Genomic DNA, 20,339 nt, shown 5'->3' with positions numbered 1-20,339 from the left:
TGCAGGAATAATGACCTAAGGTTTAGACTCATCTGCTGTGATTAGACCTTGAACAAGGGTTTCAGCAGAATGCTTTAGAAGTTAAGCTTTCACTTGTTTATCTAGTGTAATAGCTAGCTCATTGTCTTTCAGTGTTACAAGGTACACTGCAAAATGAGTGGGAAGATGTGGAATGTATTCTTAATGCTGGCCATAATACATTGAATAGATTCCATCAATGTTTCTGGTCCTTTCTTTTGTGAGTGCGTGGAGCTAAGGGTGTTGACAAAGCTAAATACCAAAATAACCCAAATAACCAAAGTCCAGTTCATGAATGGGTGTTTGCAGGTCCAAGGAAAAGTTCTCTCTGCTTAAGAGCAAAAACGATCAAGCTGAAAGAAAGCACAACATGTTTCTTAAGTTTAATAACCAGTGTGAGTGATCAGCACTTCTCAGAATGATTTATATGTATGTGCACATTTGTTTTAGTTTATTTTTACTGAGGAGGGGTGGGTTTGGATTTGTTTTAGTTGTTTTGGTCTGGGTTTTTTTTCAGTTTGGCTGTGCAAAAGGAGTGCTTTGTTCTACCAGTGCAACCCAAAGAAATAAAAATATGAAGACAGATTGTTTCTGTATCCAAACCCTGCACCTGTTCTGAGCAGGGTAATTGCTAACAAGCTGCTCTCCTTTTAAAATGCCTGTTATCCATAGAGCTGACAGAATCCTGCATTCCTCTGAAAGTGGCATTTTACAGTGACTGAAAAGAAGTGCCAATGTTTTCATGAATAAAGATATTGACCGGGGAAAGCAATTGTGTGACCATAATCATTGAGACAAGAACTGTAGCAACAGGATCTTATAACTCAGTGGATTGTAAAGGGAACACGAGGGATGAAAATGATAGGTACTTATGCAAATGGATTAGAACTATCCTGTGCCACTTTGTGGATCTGTCTTTTAGTCTCTCTTGCTATCTAGGCCATGGGATTAGTCAAAAACAGCAGGAAAGGAATGGACACAATCACTTAATCACAAAATCAGAAGGCTTGCTGGGGTAATTTCCCTTCAAATAGCACACTGCAAACCCAGGGCAGGTAGTACTTAATACCAGTTGCAAGCCCAGCTCTATAAAGAGCTTTGGAAAGTCTGCAATCTTTCTATTATAATTGTATTGAGTCTGTCTTTTGAAACACCTGAAATGTGACATGAAATTATTTGTCTTTTTTTCATTTGACACTTTTCTTTATGTTTGGGGAATGCAAATGGCAAGAGTTTAATGAAGTGATATTGTGATTACATGTGAGGTGCAGAGTGAGACATTCTCATTCCTACTGCAAAGCAAATTACATTTGCTTTTCCTACTCTAAAGCACTTTGCCCCTGAAATTCTTGCCAAAATAAGGGGGGGGCTGTGATTCACTTTAGTGGTTTTCTCTGTAGGCTTTGTCCTGGTAACAGAACAGCATTAAAAAAAAAAAAAAAAAAAAAAAAGATGAAAGAAAGCAGATGATTTATTCAAGGCATCAGAAGATGCCATGCTGGCAGAAACTGCCAGAGCCCCAAATTGCTACAGCCCAAAGCTCCTCTAAGATCTTTCACCTGCCTCAACACAAAAGCAGGTGAGCAGCAGGCACTGCTGCAGCTCAGTGCTGGTGGGTTTTGTGTTCCAAATAACCACAGTCCAGGGGTAAGCACCAATGTGCATCTGCAGACCTGGACTGTTGGAACTGGTGAAGTTCACTCTGGACTGCAGAAATTACAGCAGAATCTCTGCTTTCAGTTAGAGCTGAACCCAGCTGAATTGCTTGAACCTGCTTGAATTCTTGTTCTTAATTTTTATAGAGAATTGTCTATTTTCTGCATTTGGCTCATCTCAGCATTTCTCATCTGGGTTGATGCAGCATGGACAGGAGTTCTGTGAGGAAAAGCAGTTTGGTTAAATGCCAGCTCTCAGGGTCAGCTTGTCTCTGAAAGTTTCACTTCTCCTGAAGGGGATGATGTGTTTTAAATACCCAGTGGCTTCTGGAAAAGCCTGGCAGAGGCACTCAGGAGTCCTCAGGCTTTAGGCAGTGCCCTTCCACGTGTCTGCTTCCACCAGGCATTCATTCTCCTCTTGCTTCTGGCATTATTTCCATGGTGGAAATTGTACTGTGGTTTACACAAAGAGTTTTCCAAGAAATCCAGAAAATGCTGTGAGGATAATTCAGAAACCTGACTTGCTAATGCAGAATGTTATGCCAATATTTTCTGACCTTTTGTTCTCTTACAACAGCCTTAGTTGTACACATTTGTTGGAAAAATTATGTCTGAAAGACTTTTTATCCTCATTGATTAACAATAAAACTGTGCAACTCGATAAGCTTTAGGGAGGAAGCTGTGATTTTTTTTCTGGTTATGCTGCCTACAAGAAAGATTGTAAGTTTATTCAGGTAAAAATATGGAAATATTTGAAAGTTTTTTGTGTATTCTACTATGTCTCTTAATTCTAAACGATGCTTTTTCTCAAATCAATATCCCCAATGCTACTTAAAATATGTGCTTGCGTTTTTGTGTCAAGGGATACAAAATATTTTTATATTAAATAAATAGATATATAATCGATATATATTATATAATATATATTATATGCAAAATATAGATATAATTTTTATATGAAATAAATCTAATGGAATTTAGTTTTATTTTTTTACTTCTTTGTTGTTAGGAGAACTTGGGTCAGGTCTTCTTTGTACAGTCTTGTGTAATATAGCCATGATGGAGACAATTTCATAGGTTTTTTTATTCTAAATATGAAACACCCATGATAGAATCTGTATTTCATTCCAAAAGAGAGAACAAAATCTCAGAACATCTGAATGAGGCTACAGCCTTCTAGGACAGGGTTACAGCATTGGTGTACCAGGGAAAAACAACTGCCATGGGTTTGTGCCAGGCTTTTGGCACTGTCCCACATCCTTGGGACCCTCCAGCCCGCCAGGGTCTGTGTTTGAGTTCAACAAGGCCAAGTGCAAAGTTCCCTATGTGGGTTGTGGCAATTCCAAGCACAAATAAAGGCTGGACAGGGACTGGATTGAGAGCAGCCCCGAGGAGAAGGATTTAGGGGTGCTGGTGAATGAAAAGCTCAACACAGCCCAGCAATGTGCACTTGCAGCCCAGAAATCCAGCTGCATCCTGGGCTGAATCCAAAGCTCTGGGGGCAGCAGGGGAGGGAGGGGATTCTGCCTCTACCCTGCTCTGCCGAGACCCCACCTGCAGAGCTGCATCCAACTCCAGGGCCTCCAGGGTGAGGAGGCTGTGGACCCTGTTGGAGGAGTCCAGAGGACTTCACAAAGATGCTCAGAGGGCTGGAGCACCTCTCCTGCAGAGACAGGCTGAGAGAGCTGGGGCTGTTCAGCCAGGAGCAGTGAAAATTCTGTGAAAACTTTAGAAGGACATTCCCTAAACCTTCTAAAGGGATTTCAAGAGAGCTGGAGAGGGTCTTTTTACAAGGGCTTGTAGTGACAGGACAAGGGAGAGTGGCTTTAAACCAAAAGGGGACAGGCTTACATTAGACATAAGAAAGAAATTCTTCACTGTGAGGGCGTGGAACTGGAATAGGTTCCTGGGAGAAACTGTGGCTTTCCTGGCAGTGTTCAGGGCTAGTCTGGGTGGAAGGAGACAGGGAGGTTGGACTGAGCTGATCTTTAAGATCCCTTCCAACCTAAACCATTTATGATTCTCTGTCACAGATTGCGATATTCAAAGCCATATCTTGCTGCTGCTTAGAGGATTTTCATGCCTATAGTGTATCATCATCAGCCTGTAAGCTGTGTCTGGAGATTTACTATATATTTAGAAAACGGCCTAGAAAAGGAGAGAGAAAGATGCTTCAGCCAATTTGAGTTATATTCGCTTTGCATATTTGCTGGATATGTTTTTTTTTCAGCATTTCCCTCGAAATACCTTGTTTTGCAGTGGAGAGTGGGATTTAGCAGGATGCAGAAGGGTGGGAATAACTCATGTTTTCCTCAACCTGCCCTCCCCCCCACACCCAGTCTCTACAGGTTTTTGGTTGAGCCTTTCTTTTGGTGACTGCTGCAGGGTTTGCAGCCTCTGTAATGCTGTTTCACACATGTAGTACATGCTTTTGCAAGAACAGTCTTTTGGGGGTCTTTTCAACAGAGGTTGAATGGAGACAACCACAGAGCAGAAACTTTAGGCTTTGTCCTTTGGTTGCCTTGAGATCCCTGATGGTGAGTGCCTGTGAGCCCTTGGTAAATGTGGACTTTAGGATTTGGCAGCAGTAGCCAGTGGGATCACTAACATTGGTCTACACTGTGTTGTTCATGCAGTGTTTCATTTTTCTCTTCGTAGCTATGTTTTAGTAAGGTAACTCAAAGTATGTTTTAGTAAAGTAACTCAATCAAAAATTGCATTCAGAAATATGTATTACTTGAGGATTGTTTTTGGCAACAACAAAATTAAATGGTTTGTGAAAAAGCTACTATAAATAATGAGAAAACTTGCAATTGTATTATTCTTCACGCAGCCATTTTCTGATTCATTAGAGTTAGACTGTAAAATCTATAATCACATTATAGGTAGTGTTATATATAAACCACCATATTCAAGAGTTGGTAATTTTTCAAACCACAATAATAAAAGAGCGTATTTAGAAGATTAAATCCTTAAATCTCCATCTGTGTCTGCATTGTTGTTATGTGCCAGTTAGCAGATAGTTATGGGGAAACTACATGGTGTCAAATGCTTCTCATTCTGTGGCTCTCTGTGATGTTTTCTCTTGAACGCCTTTATCTTCGTGTCACACTCAGAAATCACAGCTTCTGCCTTGCCAGTGATACACTGTCCAAAGGTCTATTTAACTGCCTTTTGCCTATGGCCATTTTGAAAAGCATCACAAGGCTAAAAATATTTTATTGTTGAAGAGCTGCAGCTTACACCGTTTTAAAACTTTGTAGGTTATAGTCCAAGAGTTGCATTGCTTAGCATCAAAAAAGTTAATTGGAGATGCCCTCAATAGTGATTGTGCTATGAATTCACTTCATTGTAGTAACTTTTCTAATCTTCATCAAATATTGCTTGTGTACAGAAACTTCATAAATGTCTTATGAGAATGTTGTCACTCAATGTCAAAACGTCATCATGAACTTTAATAATTTTTTAATATAATAATTTGATATAACTTGTAATTTTTATCCGAATATTAAAACCAAGTATCTTAATTTAAGACAAATCCTTCTTTTTATGCCAGTCTCCAAGTTTTCAGCTAGCTGGAAACTCTCTTCTTTCTCATTGTGGGTACCAATAAGCTTTGTATGCTCAGTACTTGATTCATTTCTTTGATATACTCCCTGCACAATTTGCAGAAGTATTTAAAATGAAGCTTTATTTTTAGAAACTGAAGAATATTCATGTCTGCAGAGAAGAACCTTGTGAATAATGAGGACTTGGGACATTTTTTAGAGGCTTTGGTACATTCATCAAGTTTTCCAGCTTCTATCATTTTAAGTCAGTTCTTTGGAATAGGTTTTCACAATGCTCTGAGGGGAACTACAGTTCTCTCATCACCACTTGGTTCTGTGAGCTTCTAGTTCTTAAACTGGATCTGTCAGGTGTCATTTAAATAAGGCTAATACTGTGATGTTTAGAATAAAAGATGTTTAGAATTTGTGTTTCCTAGGCTGTGCTATTAACACTTTAAGATAATTCTTAAGGGAAAATAATAGCTTGGATCTGAGATCACCTGCAGGATGCAGAAATTCTGTATTTTTGTGGAAAAGCTGTGTATCCCTGCAAGGTCAGCATGGCCAGGGCTGTCCAGAGAGGGTGGAAGCACACGATGCTCATAACCTAGGGATCACCAAAGGGGCTGATGAAGCACTCATGCAGGCCTTGAGGACCCGTGTCTAAGGCTGCACAGGCTGTGGTAATTAGTATTTCACATGGTAGGAAAGAAAATGAGGGAAGCAGGCAGGCTTGAAAGTGGTTGGGAAGCAGAGGCAATGGGGTGGAGAAAGGAGACAGGTGCCAGGAGTTCCTGTTTACACCATTTTTTTCCCCTGAGTGCTGAAGACAGGAGTCCTGAACTTCAGTAAAACCCCCCCAGGTATCTCAGAGGTGTTGTGGGTTGTGGTAATCAGGTTCTTCCACACGCTGACCCCGGGAAACTGTGAAGTTCAGTGTGGGAGGGACTGGCCACAAATCCTGTGCTGAGCATCATCCATTGCCTGGCACGGGGCCAGTGTCAACACCCAAGAGTTGATTCCTGTGGGAATAAATTGTTCAGAGGTTCTGCAGGATGGGGTGAGCCCAGGCTGCCAGGCCATCGCCGGGGTTGGGGTGTGGGGCCGGGCAGGCTGGCACCCCTCAGCTGAGGGAGCTGCTCCTGTGCTGGCCTGCACGGCTAGGGGAGGCTCTGAGGACACAGAACGGCTGCTCTGCCACTCTGCTGGGGCTAAAAATCTCCAAAATGAGCAATCTCTGGCAGGCTGGGCAGGGTGATGGCTCCAATGGGCAGAAGATGCATTGGGGAAGTGGGGACATTCCTTGCTGGGAGCTGTGATGTGCTAGGACTGCTGTGAGAATTCCCTGTGGGATTGATTGGAGATTGCGTGGGGCAATTCCCCTTCTATTTTCTGGAGAAGAAGACCAGGGAGAGAATCTGTCATTTACATGTAGAAATGAACCTGCAAGGGGCTAAAAAAACAACATTAAAAAGTTAAAGACACTGTTGCTGCTGTGGGAGGTGTGGATGCTGAAGTGATGTATGTGAGCCAAGAAGGCACAAGAACATTGCCACTTTCTGTTAAGACTTACCCATTTCACACTCATTATAACCCAGAAATGCAGAATGAAATAATATGTATGTGAGTAAATTTTACCATGCTTTTGGAAGCTTGTAAAACATAGCAGGTGGTGGGTTTTGTTGTTTTTGGTTTTCTTTTGCAATCTTACCATAGCATTTAATTTTGAGATACTAAAGACACATGTAATTGTGGCAGAGAAACATTTTTGCTTGCCAAATCTAGATAGAAAAAATACTGTTTTCTGTGAGGGGAAGTTGGGGTTGTAAGAGACAATTGTACTAGTTTTGTCATTGTGTTGTTAGATGTTTATGTGCCATTTGGTCTCAAACTGTACCATGAATGTGGGCAATGCAGTGCTGTTACTGAAAAAATGTAAATGGTGCCTGGCAGGAGTTAAATGTGTAACCACAGAGGATGTAGGCTTAAGTGCACTGGTAGTTACAGAAACATTCATTTAACATTTGTTATAAGCTACTGTTGTTTTTTTATAACTAATAGGGGAGCAGTTTACAGTTGATCTACTGCATGGAGAAAAAGAGCTTGTAGCTTTAGATGGAATACTTGCAGCCTCAGGCAGTTTTGCTAATGCTTTCTATTACAAATAAGTTTAATAGTGTGCATTAAAAAGGATGTGTATTTAAACCTTTATGGTCCATACCATGTTAGGTAGAATTACAGTAAATTGCTGCATTTCATTTCTGTAATTATCTTATAATCTGCTAGTTGATATTGTCCTGAAGTTTATGTTCAGGGCATTTTAACACCAGTTGTATTTTGGACAGCTTGCATAAGATCATCTGATTGTCTCTTAGGAGTATAAAATGACAAATATATTTTTTAAAAAAGAAAGAGATGTATTAAAAAAGCATGAGGGTTACACCTTTGGATGACTCTGTGCTGTGGAGAAGGGAGGGATCATGATCACCTCCCGTGCTGTGATTATGAATATGCACAGAGCAATTTTCCTAACACTAATAGTTCTGAAAATGTATGTTTATGAAAAGTGGTCTTTTCCTTTTATTTCATTTTTTTCCATTCCTGTAGGAACTTGGAAGTAACAGCCCTCCGCAGAGGAACTGGAAGGGAATTGCTATTGCGCTGCTGGTGATTCTAGTTGTTTGTTCACTCATCACTATGTCAGTCATTCTTTTAACCCCAGGTAACCTACTTCTTTATTTTATCTTATTAAAGGTGTGTGATTCATAATGCAGTCATCAAAAGCAATGAATGTTAAAGTGTTTCTTGCCTTTCAGCATTTTTAACTTGTGGTTATTGTGAATTTGGTGCCTGTGGGGACTCGGGAGCTCCTGGAGGCCTTGCAGAAATGTCTGGGCTTGGCAAGAGGTCCTTAGGATTGTGTTGGCCTTGAGGGGGCTGCAGCAATCCTTGTGAGCCTCAGCAGGTGTCAGGTGACTTCAGGAGTTTGTTGTTGGGTTTTGGTGTAATTTCAGATTCACAGATGAGCTAAGAGAAAATTCTATTCCATGGAAAACTGATTCTGAGAATGCAGCTTCTCAGTGAATGACAAACATGGATCTTCCATATGTGCATGCACAAGCTTCTTCCCTTTCTTTCAGAAACAGAGGGGAAAGTAATGGTTCAGTCCCAGAAAAAAAAAAAAATAAAGGATAGGGCAAGAAGTAGACAAAAAGAGCAAACAATGCACAAGTTTTAAAGGAAAAAAAAATCTTTGAATCCTTTTGCCAGTTTTAGAGTGTAAAGTATCTGATTTTCATGGCATGCCTAGATAGTAAATATTGGTCTGCAAATATTCTGCCATTTGAGTACTCAGTTTGTGTAAACCAGAAAGTTGATGAAGCTCTTTTCAGATAAAGAATGGCTCCAGGCTGTGAGATGAAATCACCGAGGGAAGCTGGCTGAGTCTGTGCACAGGCAGGGACAGCAGCAGAGTGCTGCTGCTTTAAGGGGAGGTGCTGAGGCTGAATGGAAAAGGATCAAGAAGCTCTGCTTGTCAGAGGGGTTGAGGCAGCTGGAAAGAGTGTGCAGGAACACTGTGGATAGTCTGCTTCCTCTGTTTTGTATAAATGATAATGTTATCATTTTGCTGTCCACTTAGATCATGTTGAGAAAAGTAAAAGCAAAGTTGTGCTGCTGTAGTCTCAGTGAATAGGAGCTTTCTTCAGGGAATAATATAAAAGATTTTGAGGGCACATATTAGTGCATCCTGGTACACTTTAAGAAAGAAGACTGTTTTTTGTTTTGAGGAGAGGTAGCTTTTTTTTTTTTAAGACTTGTAAAATATCAAATCTTTCCTGGAATCTACAATAATAACTTTCAGTTGTGGCTCTTATATCGGTATAGAATTATTAATGATGTAAAACCATAAAATGAAGTCTTTGAAGGCACTCAGGGAAAAAGAATAAACAACCTAGGGGAATGTTAACTTTTAAAAAAAATATGTTAAAAAAGCTCAGTGAATTACAGCATCTCTGAGGCCATTTCAAAACCCAGAGATCTTGGTTGAAAACTTGTGTAAGCTGGGACCTACATTTCAGTTCAAGTCATGCGAGTGAAAACTAGTTCTGTCAGCTCAGATGCTCTAAGATATCCCATAGAGACTGTGAAGCTTGATATAAATAAAAGCCTTTCTCCCAGAACAATCCAGGTCTGTAAAACTGGGCTTTCTTGTGGGTTGGAAATGCTTACCATGGAAAGCTTTGGAGGTGCATGGTAGGATAGATGCTTGCCCTGTTTTGGCCCTAATCATTGCTGTTCCCCCTTCACTTTCATTATCTATTTGTTTGATTATTATGAATTATTAATATGTTTTGATATTTTGCTACTCTGTTGGTCTGTTGGCAGGTGCTAAGCTGAAGCTACTTTGTCATGAATATGTGTTAAGATCACTTTGGGATGTCCAGGAAAAAAGTAGAGACCCCCTGACATCTGGCTATTGGGAAGTGCTCACTTCCAAGTTGATGCTAAATTGTTATTATAAATATTTGGGTTTGAAAATCCTTCTCATAAAATATAATAGGTCTGAATGAAGATATTCAGTGCAAATGTCCTTTGTTACCTTGGGATGTTTCAGCATTCATTTCTAGTACTATTCTGAGCATCAGAGAGTTCTCTCCCTATTTAGTTCTGCCTGTATGGATGGGTGCTTTTTAGATTCCATGTAAATTCCCCTAAACACTGTACATCATGCTGCTTCTTTTTGTGGAAATGATGATAATTTCAGATGGTTATTTCTCAGAAACCTGATTGTTTCACTGGTATTTTTTGCAGGCAAATGGGTACTTGCTGATAAGCCAAACACAAGAGCAGTGATCTCTTTTGCCCACAATTATTTACACATTGTTTTATCCACAATATAAGAAACTCTCAGGTCTGTGTACACTAACAGTTGTCATTTGACTTCTCTCAAATTTTGAGCAACAGCTTTCCTGCCTTTTAATAGAGGAACCAATGCTTCCATGTGGGATAGCATATTTTTAAAAGAAAGTACAATTCATTTGGAAAAGGCTTCAAAGAGGCTTTAGTTTCCATTAAAGATAGAAATGATATTAAAACTAGAAGGAAATCCTTGATTTTATTTTTGATTATCTTTTATTACATGAAATATAACTTCACGATACAATACTAAGCAGGATCTCTGTTGAAGTGAGATGTATTTTGACTTATTCATATCTTAGCTTTTGTTCAAATCTGAAACCTCTGTTTTACAATTATGGTTGTGGTTTGAGTAAATGCATTGTACCAACAATATTAGTAACATTTCTGATAATTTTATCATGCCTTTCATCTATGATAATACTCAGAATCTTTATGTCTTAGTGTTCTCAACAAAGAGATGGAAAAGTGGAAGAACAAACCATCCAGTGATGTAAAACATTAGTGGCAGAGTCTGAATGAACTCTCATCCCAGTATCCACTTGTTGGGGCTCAGGAACTCTCTCTGAGCCCCTGTGGAATAAGGAGTAGTAATTAGTAGAATAAGTAGAAATTGCTACACTGCTCCATACCTGGAAATAGAAGGCTTGCAGGCAAATATCCTTGCTGGTTTTCTTCAAAATAAGAAAAGTGCAATAAAGAAAGTGCACAGAGATCCCAAAGAATCAATTTGCCCTTGTTAAAGTAGGGGAGTGGAAAAACTTGGAAGTTTCAGAACAGGAGCCTGTCTGTCCTCTGTGGTAACTGCATCATGAATCTAGTGATTTTTGTTTAATATCTGGAGTGGATTTCTGGAGCAGTATTTAAGAGAAAACAAAAGAAAATACCTTGGGAATAATCTTATATATATATATATATATATATATATATATATGGAATTAATTGCCAGTGCAGAGGCACAGGTGAGTGTCCATGAGATGCCATCATTTGGTTACTTGGTTTGTATGTCAGTATAAATTTAACACAGGCACCTTTCTTCTTCTGCTGCTTTTATTCTATTGCATGTTTTTGAGGTTTCATCTCACACCTGCATATACTGAAATAGTCATAGGTAGATTTTTAGATATCAGTGCCTTTAAATCATTCCTGCCTTTGAATCAACCTGTTCTTGCTTTGCATCATGACAGTGTGTTCCATGTTGTAGGAATTATGTCAAGACCTATCTGATCAGCCACTGTTGATCTGTATTTCAAAACTGACAAATGTTCAATTGAAAGTATTAGCAGCTGAAAGCTCTTACATGAAAAACCACGTAAGAGCATCCTAAGAGTTGTATGGATTTGGCCTCCCCTGTACAGGTGTTCTGCCACAACACTTAAATTTGTTTTTTTCTTTTGGGACTGACAGTAGTTCTACCTTCGTGTTAACTTAGATTCTGAAGGTGTGGAAGACTCAAATGCTTTTTCTAGGACTCCCTCACTGAGATATTGATGTTGGCATTTAAACCATGCCTGCTGAAATCTGCACTTACTGTTGAGCAAAGTGGCACCTATCTCTAATCATAGACTGAAGGAAAACTCACACATGATGGAAAAAAAGTACACCTTTTCAGAAAAGTTACTTTAGAGAACATTTAGGTCAGAGAAATGGTCAGAATATGCTTTTTGTGGAAAGGGTTGGGTAAAATCAAGCTCTGGGGAAGAGAATCCATTTGGATTATGTCCAGCAGATAAACTGTTCAGGGTTAGGACTGACCTCTCCATACCCTCCCTCATACTACTCTTAAAGGAAAAGAAAGCAAACTATAACTTTTTATTTTTTTATTTTTTTATTTTTTTTTATTTTTTTGTGATGTGGATATTCACTGGAAGAAAATGCAGTTTTCTGTTCAATTCTGTATAGACTCCCTGTAACTACTGTAAATTGGCAGGCAGGTTTTGATATCTGACTATTTTCTGGCAAGTTTTCTTCCTTTGTCATGCTAACACAAAGTGAGCTATGCTAATTCCCAGTTACACCTACTAGCTTGCATGCAGTTTACTAGTGTTTTTTTTCCCATTTTCAGATGGCATTTAACATCAAGCATTTATCCTAATTTCTAATGTAAAAACTTTTTTTCCCACAGAAAAGTCAGCAGTAGGGAGCTTCAGTTAATGGCATACTACTGTACATAATTATTAGTTTTATTTGCTAAGCTAGAAGGCAAATTTTATGAGGTGTTTAGACTACATTTAACCTGCAAAAATAATATCTTATAAACTCGTGAAAAGTAGCAAGGCCATTAATTTCAAGTTTTGGAGTCTTCTAGTTTAGTAAGCACAAACAGGTTTGTAACTTTGAATTAACACATGCAGTATTTGAACTGTTTTTAATTGTATGTACAGTTAAAAAGTAGTCATTTAGTCTTTAGCATTTGATTTTGTTTGTATCTTCTGTAATCTGTGTCATTCATTATACATATATATATAGTTTCAGACCAAAATACACAAATCTGTGGTAAATAGTGTGAGAACATTGGAAATAGCATTTCTTTGAGGAATAATTCAATAAAATTTACAATGGAAATGAAAAAGAGATAGTTGGGTATTTTGTAATGTAATAAATACAAAGTAGTAAAAGGAAGTCTTTAAAATGAAATAAGTACATCCTAAAATCAAAAATTAGTTTGGCTTGGAAAAGGCCTTAAAGATCATCTCATTCCACCCCCCCTGCCATGGGCAGGGACACTTTTCACCATCCCAGGTGGCTCCAAGCCCTGTCCTGGTTCTGAACTCTTGCAGGGATGGGGCAGCCAGAGCTCCTCTGAGCCAGGGTCTCACCAGCATCACAGGGAAGAATTTCTGCCTAACACCCAATCTAAACCTGCACTCTTTCAGTCTAAAGCAATTTCCCCTTGTTGTGTCATTCCATGACGGTCAAAAAGTCCCTCTCCAGCTTTCTTGGAGCTCTCTTAGGTATTGGAAGGTGCCCTGACATCTCACTGGAGCCTTCTTCAGGCTGAACAGTCTCAAATCTCCTCCTGTCTCCATAGCAGGGACTTCCTCTGGACCTGCTCCAACAGGTCCACGTCCTTGTCACTTGGAGAAGAGTTACCAACAGTGCATCCAGGAACCTTCTGGGTTGGTTACACCCTGCTGTGCTGTCCCCCCAAGAGGCATTGGGGTGATTGAAGTCACCCATGAGGACCAGGGCTTGTGGATGTGAGGACATTCCCCTCTGCCTTCCAGCTCAGGTGGCCTGTAGCAGCCCCAGGGTGACTGTAATGTCACTGTCCCTGTCCCCTCTCCAATCCTGACCCATAAGGTCGGCTCCTCATCCATCCTCAGGTGTAGCTCCGTGCATTCCAGCTGGTCCCTGACACAGAGGGCATCCCCTCCTGTCCTCCCCTGCCTCTGAGTGTAACCATGGGGGGGTACAGCTAATTTGGGCTTGTGCCCAATAAAGATTAACCCACTACTGTTTTGAGTAGTGCTCATGGGATCATGTTTATTCATCCTGTTATGGGTAAACTGAGCATTTGAGATATTGATAGAGGACCAAAAGGTAGAGTTAAGGGTTACAAACAGAGCTCTGGTTTGGTTAAAACTTATCTTTTGAAAAAAATCCTTCTAAAACACCTACTGAAGTTGCTTGAATATGCCATTTTTTTTTTTAGTTTACAAATGCTAACCGTAATTTAAAAATTACTTTAAAATCCAATCCATATGGGGATTTCTTGCCAGGGCTGTGATAGAAAACAGAGGGCAGGGCTGGTGATCCTTTCTTCTCTAATAGCCTCTCTTTACTCAGCTGATGTATTGTTTTAGTGATTTTTACTTAAGCAGTTGAAAAAAAAAATAAATCTGTCATAGGCAAGGCAATCTTTGACAACATAACAGCTTGTGTGAGCTTGATTGCTAGTTGGCAAACTGGCAGGAAATAAAGGGTCACAATAAGTAGAAACAGACTAAGGTAAGGTTAGAAGGGGAACATGTTTGGAATCATAAACAGCATCAGGACCAGGGTGTTTTGAATCCAAATAGGTGATGGAAAACAGCTTGTGGAGGGTAGGTTGTCAACAAGGTTCTGGAGAAAGGGGATAATGGGCATGTGAAGAGCCCAGTGTTTGATGCAGTTAAGTCAGAATCAGTGTTTTGAAGACACAAGAATGTATTTGTGGGGCTGAATAGAGCACACATAACAACATGTGCTTACTTTGAAGATAAAAACACAGTGTGTGGCAGGAGCAGGAGCTAACAAGGTCCCATGATGTGTAAACAGAGGGATTAGGTATAAATCAAGAGAGATAATGTTACTTTGCTGTAAAGCTCCAGTAAGACTGCATGTTGAATATTGTGTCCCATGCTGGACTGGCAGACGAAAAAAAACAACAACCTAAACAGTCTGTTTTGATTCCTGGAAGGCAGGAAGAGGGCAAAAAGCTTATTTAAGGATTAGAATTTTTGTTTTATGAGAGAGGATTTGGACAGCTCTGCATGCTTGGCCTTACAAGACGTGAAGTGCAGGAAGAGTTGATTACAGCGGTGAGTGCTTCCCAGAGCCCTGCTGTGACCTGGGAGGGAACAACATGCAAAATGCAGCAGAGCTGTGGTGTGAGCAGTGGGATGGCCTTGTGTCTATTGTAAATTCATGATGTGCATTAAAAGGGAGTTTCTCTTCAGTACACCAAGGATGCACCTTATTAATACCAGCTGAAGTGACTGCAGCCGGCAGTGCTGACATTTAAAGGCAAAACTATCATACTGCTGTTAATTCCAGCTGGCCCTCTAATGGAGAAATTAGGCTGAATAAAGACCAATAACAAAACTATTGATTGACTTTATTCTCTTTGAAGGGGCACATTTTCATCCAAAATGATTTACAGGATATGACCTTTACAAAGCAGGTTTCTTTGTTAAAAATGTCCTGGTAGCATCATGGGTTGACACAAAGATAACAAGATTGCTGCTTGACTGCTGTGATGACAGATAACTCTTTTTGTATGTGTCTGTCATCAGAGCACTGCTTAATATCTGTAAGGACAAAAATCTGCCTAACAGAAAGTTCCTCTTGTGCAGAAGGAAATAAATGCCCATAGAGAAGAGAAAAAGTTCAGTAATTTATGGTAAGCTGCCTAATAATACAAAATTATTTTAAGAACCTGGCTGGGCGTTTGACTGGCTGTGTGGGAAGTGCACAGGTGCATCTTTTTTCAAGGGCACAGGCAACAAAGAGCACAGCTCTTGGCATCTGCTGTTCTAAACAGCCTAAAGCAGTCAGGTGAAGTGCAAGCTGCTGCCACTGATTATTGCTTGGAAACTTTGGGGGTTTGTCTTTTGACAGTAAAACTTTTGCTGTAATAGTAATGGTGCAACATTACCACTGTTAGTGTAGCAGTTTGCTGTTGACTCTTCACTACTTATATTTTAGCTTGCACTACTATATATTTTAGCTATATTTAGAAGAGCTCCTTTTTTAGTTTTCTGAAGTGTGGAGATGATTTTAGATGCAGGAAAATTATTTTTTAAAATTTTGTTTTGTTCTGTAAGTCAATGTTGGCTAATGTTCAGAATCACAACATTCCTGGGTTCTGTCATGTTTGGGAAAAACAAAAGGCCAATAGCCAAGTTATGTTGTTCACATCCCTAGAAAGCAAGAACAGGCTATAAAATGTGCATGTAGATTTTTTAAAATTTCATTTTAAATTGTTGAATAGGTGAAGTTGGTTGCAAACTTACTTGCAGGAATTTTTTATCTAGTTTCTCTCAGTGTAAAGTACTCAGTATAATCCTTTGGCTGCCAGGAAATTTTGGTATTGCTTTGTAATTTTTTGTGGTGTGGGGCTATGGTAAGAAAGAGCTTTGCTGGGAAAGTCCCAATATAAAAAATAGCCAGACACTAAATCCTGTAATTTTCCCGTCCAAAAGGCATCAATTCTTTGTTTCCTGAGGCTTTACTAAACAAAAATGATACTTTTTCTTGTTGTGAAAAAAAAAAAATAAGGGCAAGGTATTGTTACCAATTTTAACAGGACTTTGGTTCTATAATTCCAGTGTTTTTCAAACAACACTGAATATATTGTTTTCAATAGTTATCTAAAATGATCTTGTTGTGTTTGTTTTAGATGAACTTGCAAATTCCTCAGAAAACAGATTATCATTGGAAGATCTCTTCAGAAAAGAGTTCATAGTTCACAATCCAGAAGCCAAATGGATTAATGGTAAGTTTATAAGCTCTCACTTAATTTGAAACTAGGTAAAAATTTTAAGTATTGAATGATACTATCCAGTCACTGAGGAAATAAAAAATCAGTTAAAATTTCAAACCCTCTTGAAATTGGCCGGTGTCCCAGTTTTCCTTGTTGCTCTGAATCACGTCTCTTTCATTAATTTTTGAAGTGGCTTTCTAATTTTAAAGCTCTGTCTAGTAGAAACCCACTAAAATTATCTGTTCATGCTCCTGACTCGGTTGGAAGCAGTGGTGAAGAATTGTGTTTAAGAACTGGATCTTGTTTGTGGAGTCACAATAAGATCAACTCTATTAATACCTGAACTTTGGGATTTGAGATTGGTTCTCTTCACATCTGGAAAAGACTTGAACATTTCAATGTACTTGTACAGTCATAACCATTTTCTGATGACCACCAATTGTATTTAGTATTCTAATTTATTAAATGATTTGCACATGGCATGCAGATTCCTTCAAAATCAAGCAGTTTTAATGTAAAAAAGAGAACAGATTCAAGCTCTTTTTCAACTCATTGACTTTTTTTTTTTTTGATTCCATGCCTTGTTCACTCTCTCTCTGTAAGAAATGTACACATAATGCAGTAGCAGCTGTCTGGTCTGTGCCATTATGGTGATCTGGGTGTTACTACAGGTGATGGAATCAAAGCAATGACAACAGGATTTGAGCAAAACTGGGCAAGGCAAAACTGTTCTGGAGTGCTCTGTGCAAGGCAGGAGTCTGGCAGCCTGGTGGCTGTGTGTAAATTCAGAATGACATTGCAGGGAAATAATGCTTCAACTGTTTCAACTTTGGCGTTCAATTGGAACTTTACTTAGTGGGGAGCTGTGTGATTGAATTACTGCTTTATGATAAACTCTGAAGAATGAAGTGGGTATAATAAGTGCATTTAAAAGCAAGAGCATGTAAAGGAGAAAAGTATGGTCAGTCTTTTTTCTGCTCTGGTGTTATTTGTTACCCATTAAGGGCTAAGAGAAGGGACACTCAGTTTGGTTTCTGCCACTCCCTTTCCCCAGCTACTCCGATGACATCTCCTCTCTGCTGAGCTGCCCTTAGTTTCTTCTTTGGAATGGTTTCTGTCTGCAGGCAGTGCAAAAAAATGTGATACTAGGTAAAGCTGGAACACTTCTGTTGCCAAGAGAAGCAGTTTCTGGTGTTTGGCAGAAAACTCTTTTCCTGTGAGACTATTTGCTAGTGAAATCATAAAGCAGGTTTTCAATTTGCTGTTCCCTCTTCACAAAGCAGCTGCCTCTGACCCCACCCTATCTGAAAAACACTGGTCCTAATTGTCAAATAAAGTTATCACAGACCCAGTATGGTAAACTAAAGTCTCACTAAAAGCAGCTAAGTACATAGTGGAAGAAGATTGTTCTGGTTCCATCTATTACTCTTCTTATTTAAAAAATCTATGAGATAATTCTCCTAAGAACTCTAGTAATTCTTCATAACATGTGCATAATATTCTGTGCATAAAAATAGTACTGATTTCAAAACCCAGGACAATAAAACTAAATGGCTGTGGATGGAGTTATGTGAAATATTGGTGATGCTATAAAACTTGTAGTTTATTGTATTTCTTAACTCTCTTCTATAGCCTATAATAAGAGCAAAGCTTTTTTTATGAGTTTTCCAGATGTGGTAAAAAGAAATGTAGAATTTGATGCTAAACCCTTGCTTGGATACAGGCTTCTCCTGTGGTCTTCAAAATCCATCTTAAAAGCTCCTGCACTGAAATAGAATTTTATTAGCATCATGAAAAAAAAAAAAAAAAAGTATAATTTGTATTAGTATCATGAAAAAAATTGTTGTAAACAATTCAGTCTAAAAGCTATGAGATTGTACAGGTATGAACTTCCCTATCTCTTCAAAATGATATTAGAAATGCTATTTATTACAAAGGCCCTGTGTTTTATTAACAGTACATGTGTACTGATATCCAGTGTTTCTGCATTGATGGTTGTCTGAGTCAGTGTGAAAACTTCTAAGCTTGCAGTTAGGTGTTCTCCTGAGTTTGTTGGCTAAAGAAACAATGAAGTCCAACAGCACAAAAAGAAGGAGGAAAAAAAAGGACATTTGGTTTATTAGAGTATGTGTGTGTATGAGAAATAAAGAAAAAGTGGGGATAATTACGGATTTATGAATTGTTTAGCATTTTTGATAAACACAGAACAAAAAATACATAGAGGTTTTGGAATTTTTTTACATTTTCATTGAAAATGGCCAGTATAGTTAATGATAGCAAATATCCTGGGCAATAAAAAACCCCAGGGAATAGCCTTGCAAAGCAGCATTTCTGCTTCCTGCTTCTATTTTTATTTTTTAAGACTTTATTTCCTGGCACTGTGGTAATGCAGCTATGGCATTATATGCATGGAAAATGAAATATATAACTTCAGATTCATTACTGTGGAGGAGCATTTGGCACTTTCTTTGGACATTGGCAGGGTAAGTGAACTCTGCACAGGATGATTTTAGCAGAAAATAAATAGCTACTTACTCCCTTTCGCTCCTCTTGGAATAGGATAATTTGTATCCATCTGAAAGTTTTATCATCTTTACCTCCTGGGAAGGGGTAAAAATAGAGATTGGAAAAGTGGTTCCTGCTGAAAGCAGTGTCTTCAGGGTCCTGGAGCATGTTTTGCAGAAAAACAAAAAGAAAGATTTAAGGATTTCAAGTGGTGGGTGAATCACTGTGTCCTTAGGAAGGGCCTGGTATTTAACTGCTGCCCTTTAATGAAACTTTCCCTACTGATCTTTGAATTTCTCTGACATTATCTTCCAAGCACATTATTTCTTCCTTTTTTGAAAGCTCCTCCACTACAAAATCCATCCTCATGTAGCTATTTCTAGATTGCTCTTTAATAAGAGAAGCCCTTAAATGCAGAAGTTTTTACAGTCCATTTCCTTTTCTGCTTGAAATTGAGACCACAATTTTATGTGCTTGCTGCCAAAGTTAATAATTATGCAAATATCTAAAGTTGGAGAGGAGATGTTGGTCTTTATCTGAGATAATCAGATGTTGCTGAAGAAAATAAAAGAAACACAATGAGCTAGTCTTAAAAGTGACAAAATATATTCCCATTTTATATAATATGTAAAGATATACCTGTGTAGAGATCCAAATTTCTTCCTCCCTTCCTTTTTTTTCTCTTTCTATTTTGGTTTATTTCAAAGGCAATATATTTTATTTTAAACCTGACTTGGATCTTTTTTTTTTCTTTGAAAGAATTTACAAAGAAAAGAGTAAGAAAATAGGGATGATAGCTAGTAATTTTGTTGAAAATAACTTAGTAGTGTACTAAGCTTTGTCAGTTATAAATCTGTTCACTTTGGCTGTAAAAGAACACGGTGGAGAGTACACACAACCATTAACCAGTCCAATCCCTGTTAGCTGGAAAAGTGTTTAATTTCAGAAGGCATTCCAGATGTCTGGCATAGTTTTGGAGACATTAAATGAGACTACATCTTCCTTTAGCCTTATTGATCTTCAGGTTTTCTAATAGGAAATTAGAATTTAAAATGCTGCCAGTGAATAATGAAAGTAGTTGAACCTGACAGCTCATTGGTGCAGAGTGAAAAATTTGTTCATGATGTTTTCCCAATTTCTCTTAAGTTACTTAGAAATATGTATGCTGCCCTGTGGGAAATATTGAGGACTCAACAGATTAGCATTCTATTCCTGAGGTCTGTGCTTACATCTCTTGTTTCAGGGACTATAGCTCTTAATGACAATAAAATTCAGAATATTTGTGTTATTCCTCTGTGAATATATGAGTTGCTTGCATTTTTTTTTTTCTGTTCAGACATTCTTTGCCAATCTTTCCTGTATGTGATGGAGTGCTCTGGCTCCTTGGTGGTACTCCGTCAGATGGGTGTAGAGTCAGCACAAGGACACCGTTTTTGATCTGTTTTAATAAAGTGTTGCAGAAGGAGCTGCAGTGTGAGTGATGGCCTGCAGCAGGCAGGGCCCTGAAAT

General features: G+C 38.8%; 1 protein-coding gene across 3 annotated transcripts in view; it reads left to right on the top strand.

The window, feature by feature from the left end:
* Positions 1-20,339, top strand: part of DPP10 (dipeptidyl peptidase like 10) — a 433,150-nt gene that overhangs the window by 231,313 nt on the left and 181,498 nt on the right. For all 3 annotated transcript variants that reach the window (XM_015635406.3, XM_015635407.3, XM_015635405.3), the window contains exons 2-3: positions 7,829-7,943; positions 16,242-16,337. In XM_015635406.3, the coding sequence (XP_015490892.1) occupies positions 7,829-7,943; positions 16,242-16,337 (211 nt within the window). The remainder of the gene's footprint in view (positions 1-7,828; positions 7,944-16,241; positions 16,338-20,339) is intronic.

Source organism: Parus major, chromosome 7 (assembly GCF_001522545.3).
Source record: "Parus major isolate Abel chromosome 7, Parus_major1.1, whole genome shotgun sequence".
NCBI classification, from domain to species: domain Eukaryota; kingdom Metazoa; phylum Chordata; class Aves; order Passeriformes; family Paridae; genus Parus; species Parus major.
Note: the sequence above shows the minus strand (reverse complement) of the source record. Positions and strands in the feature narration are given on the sequence as shown.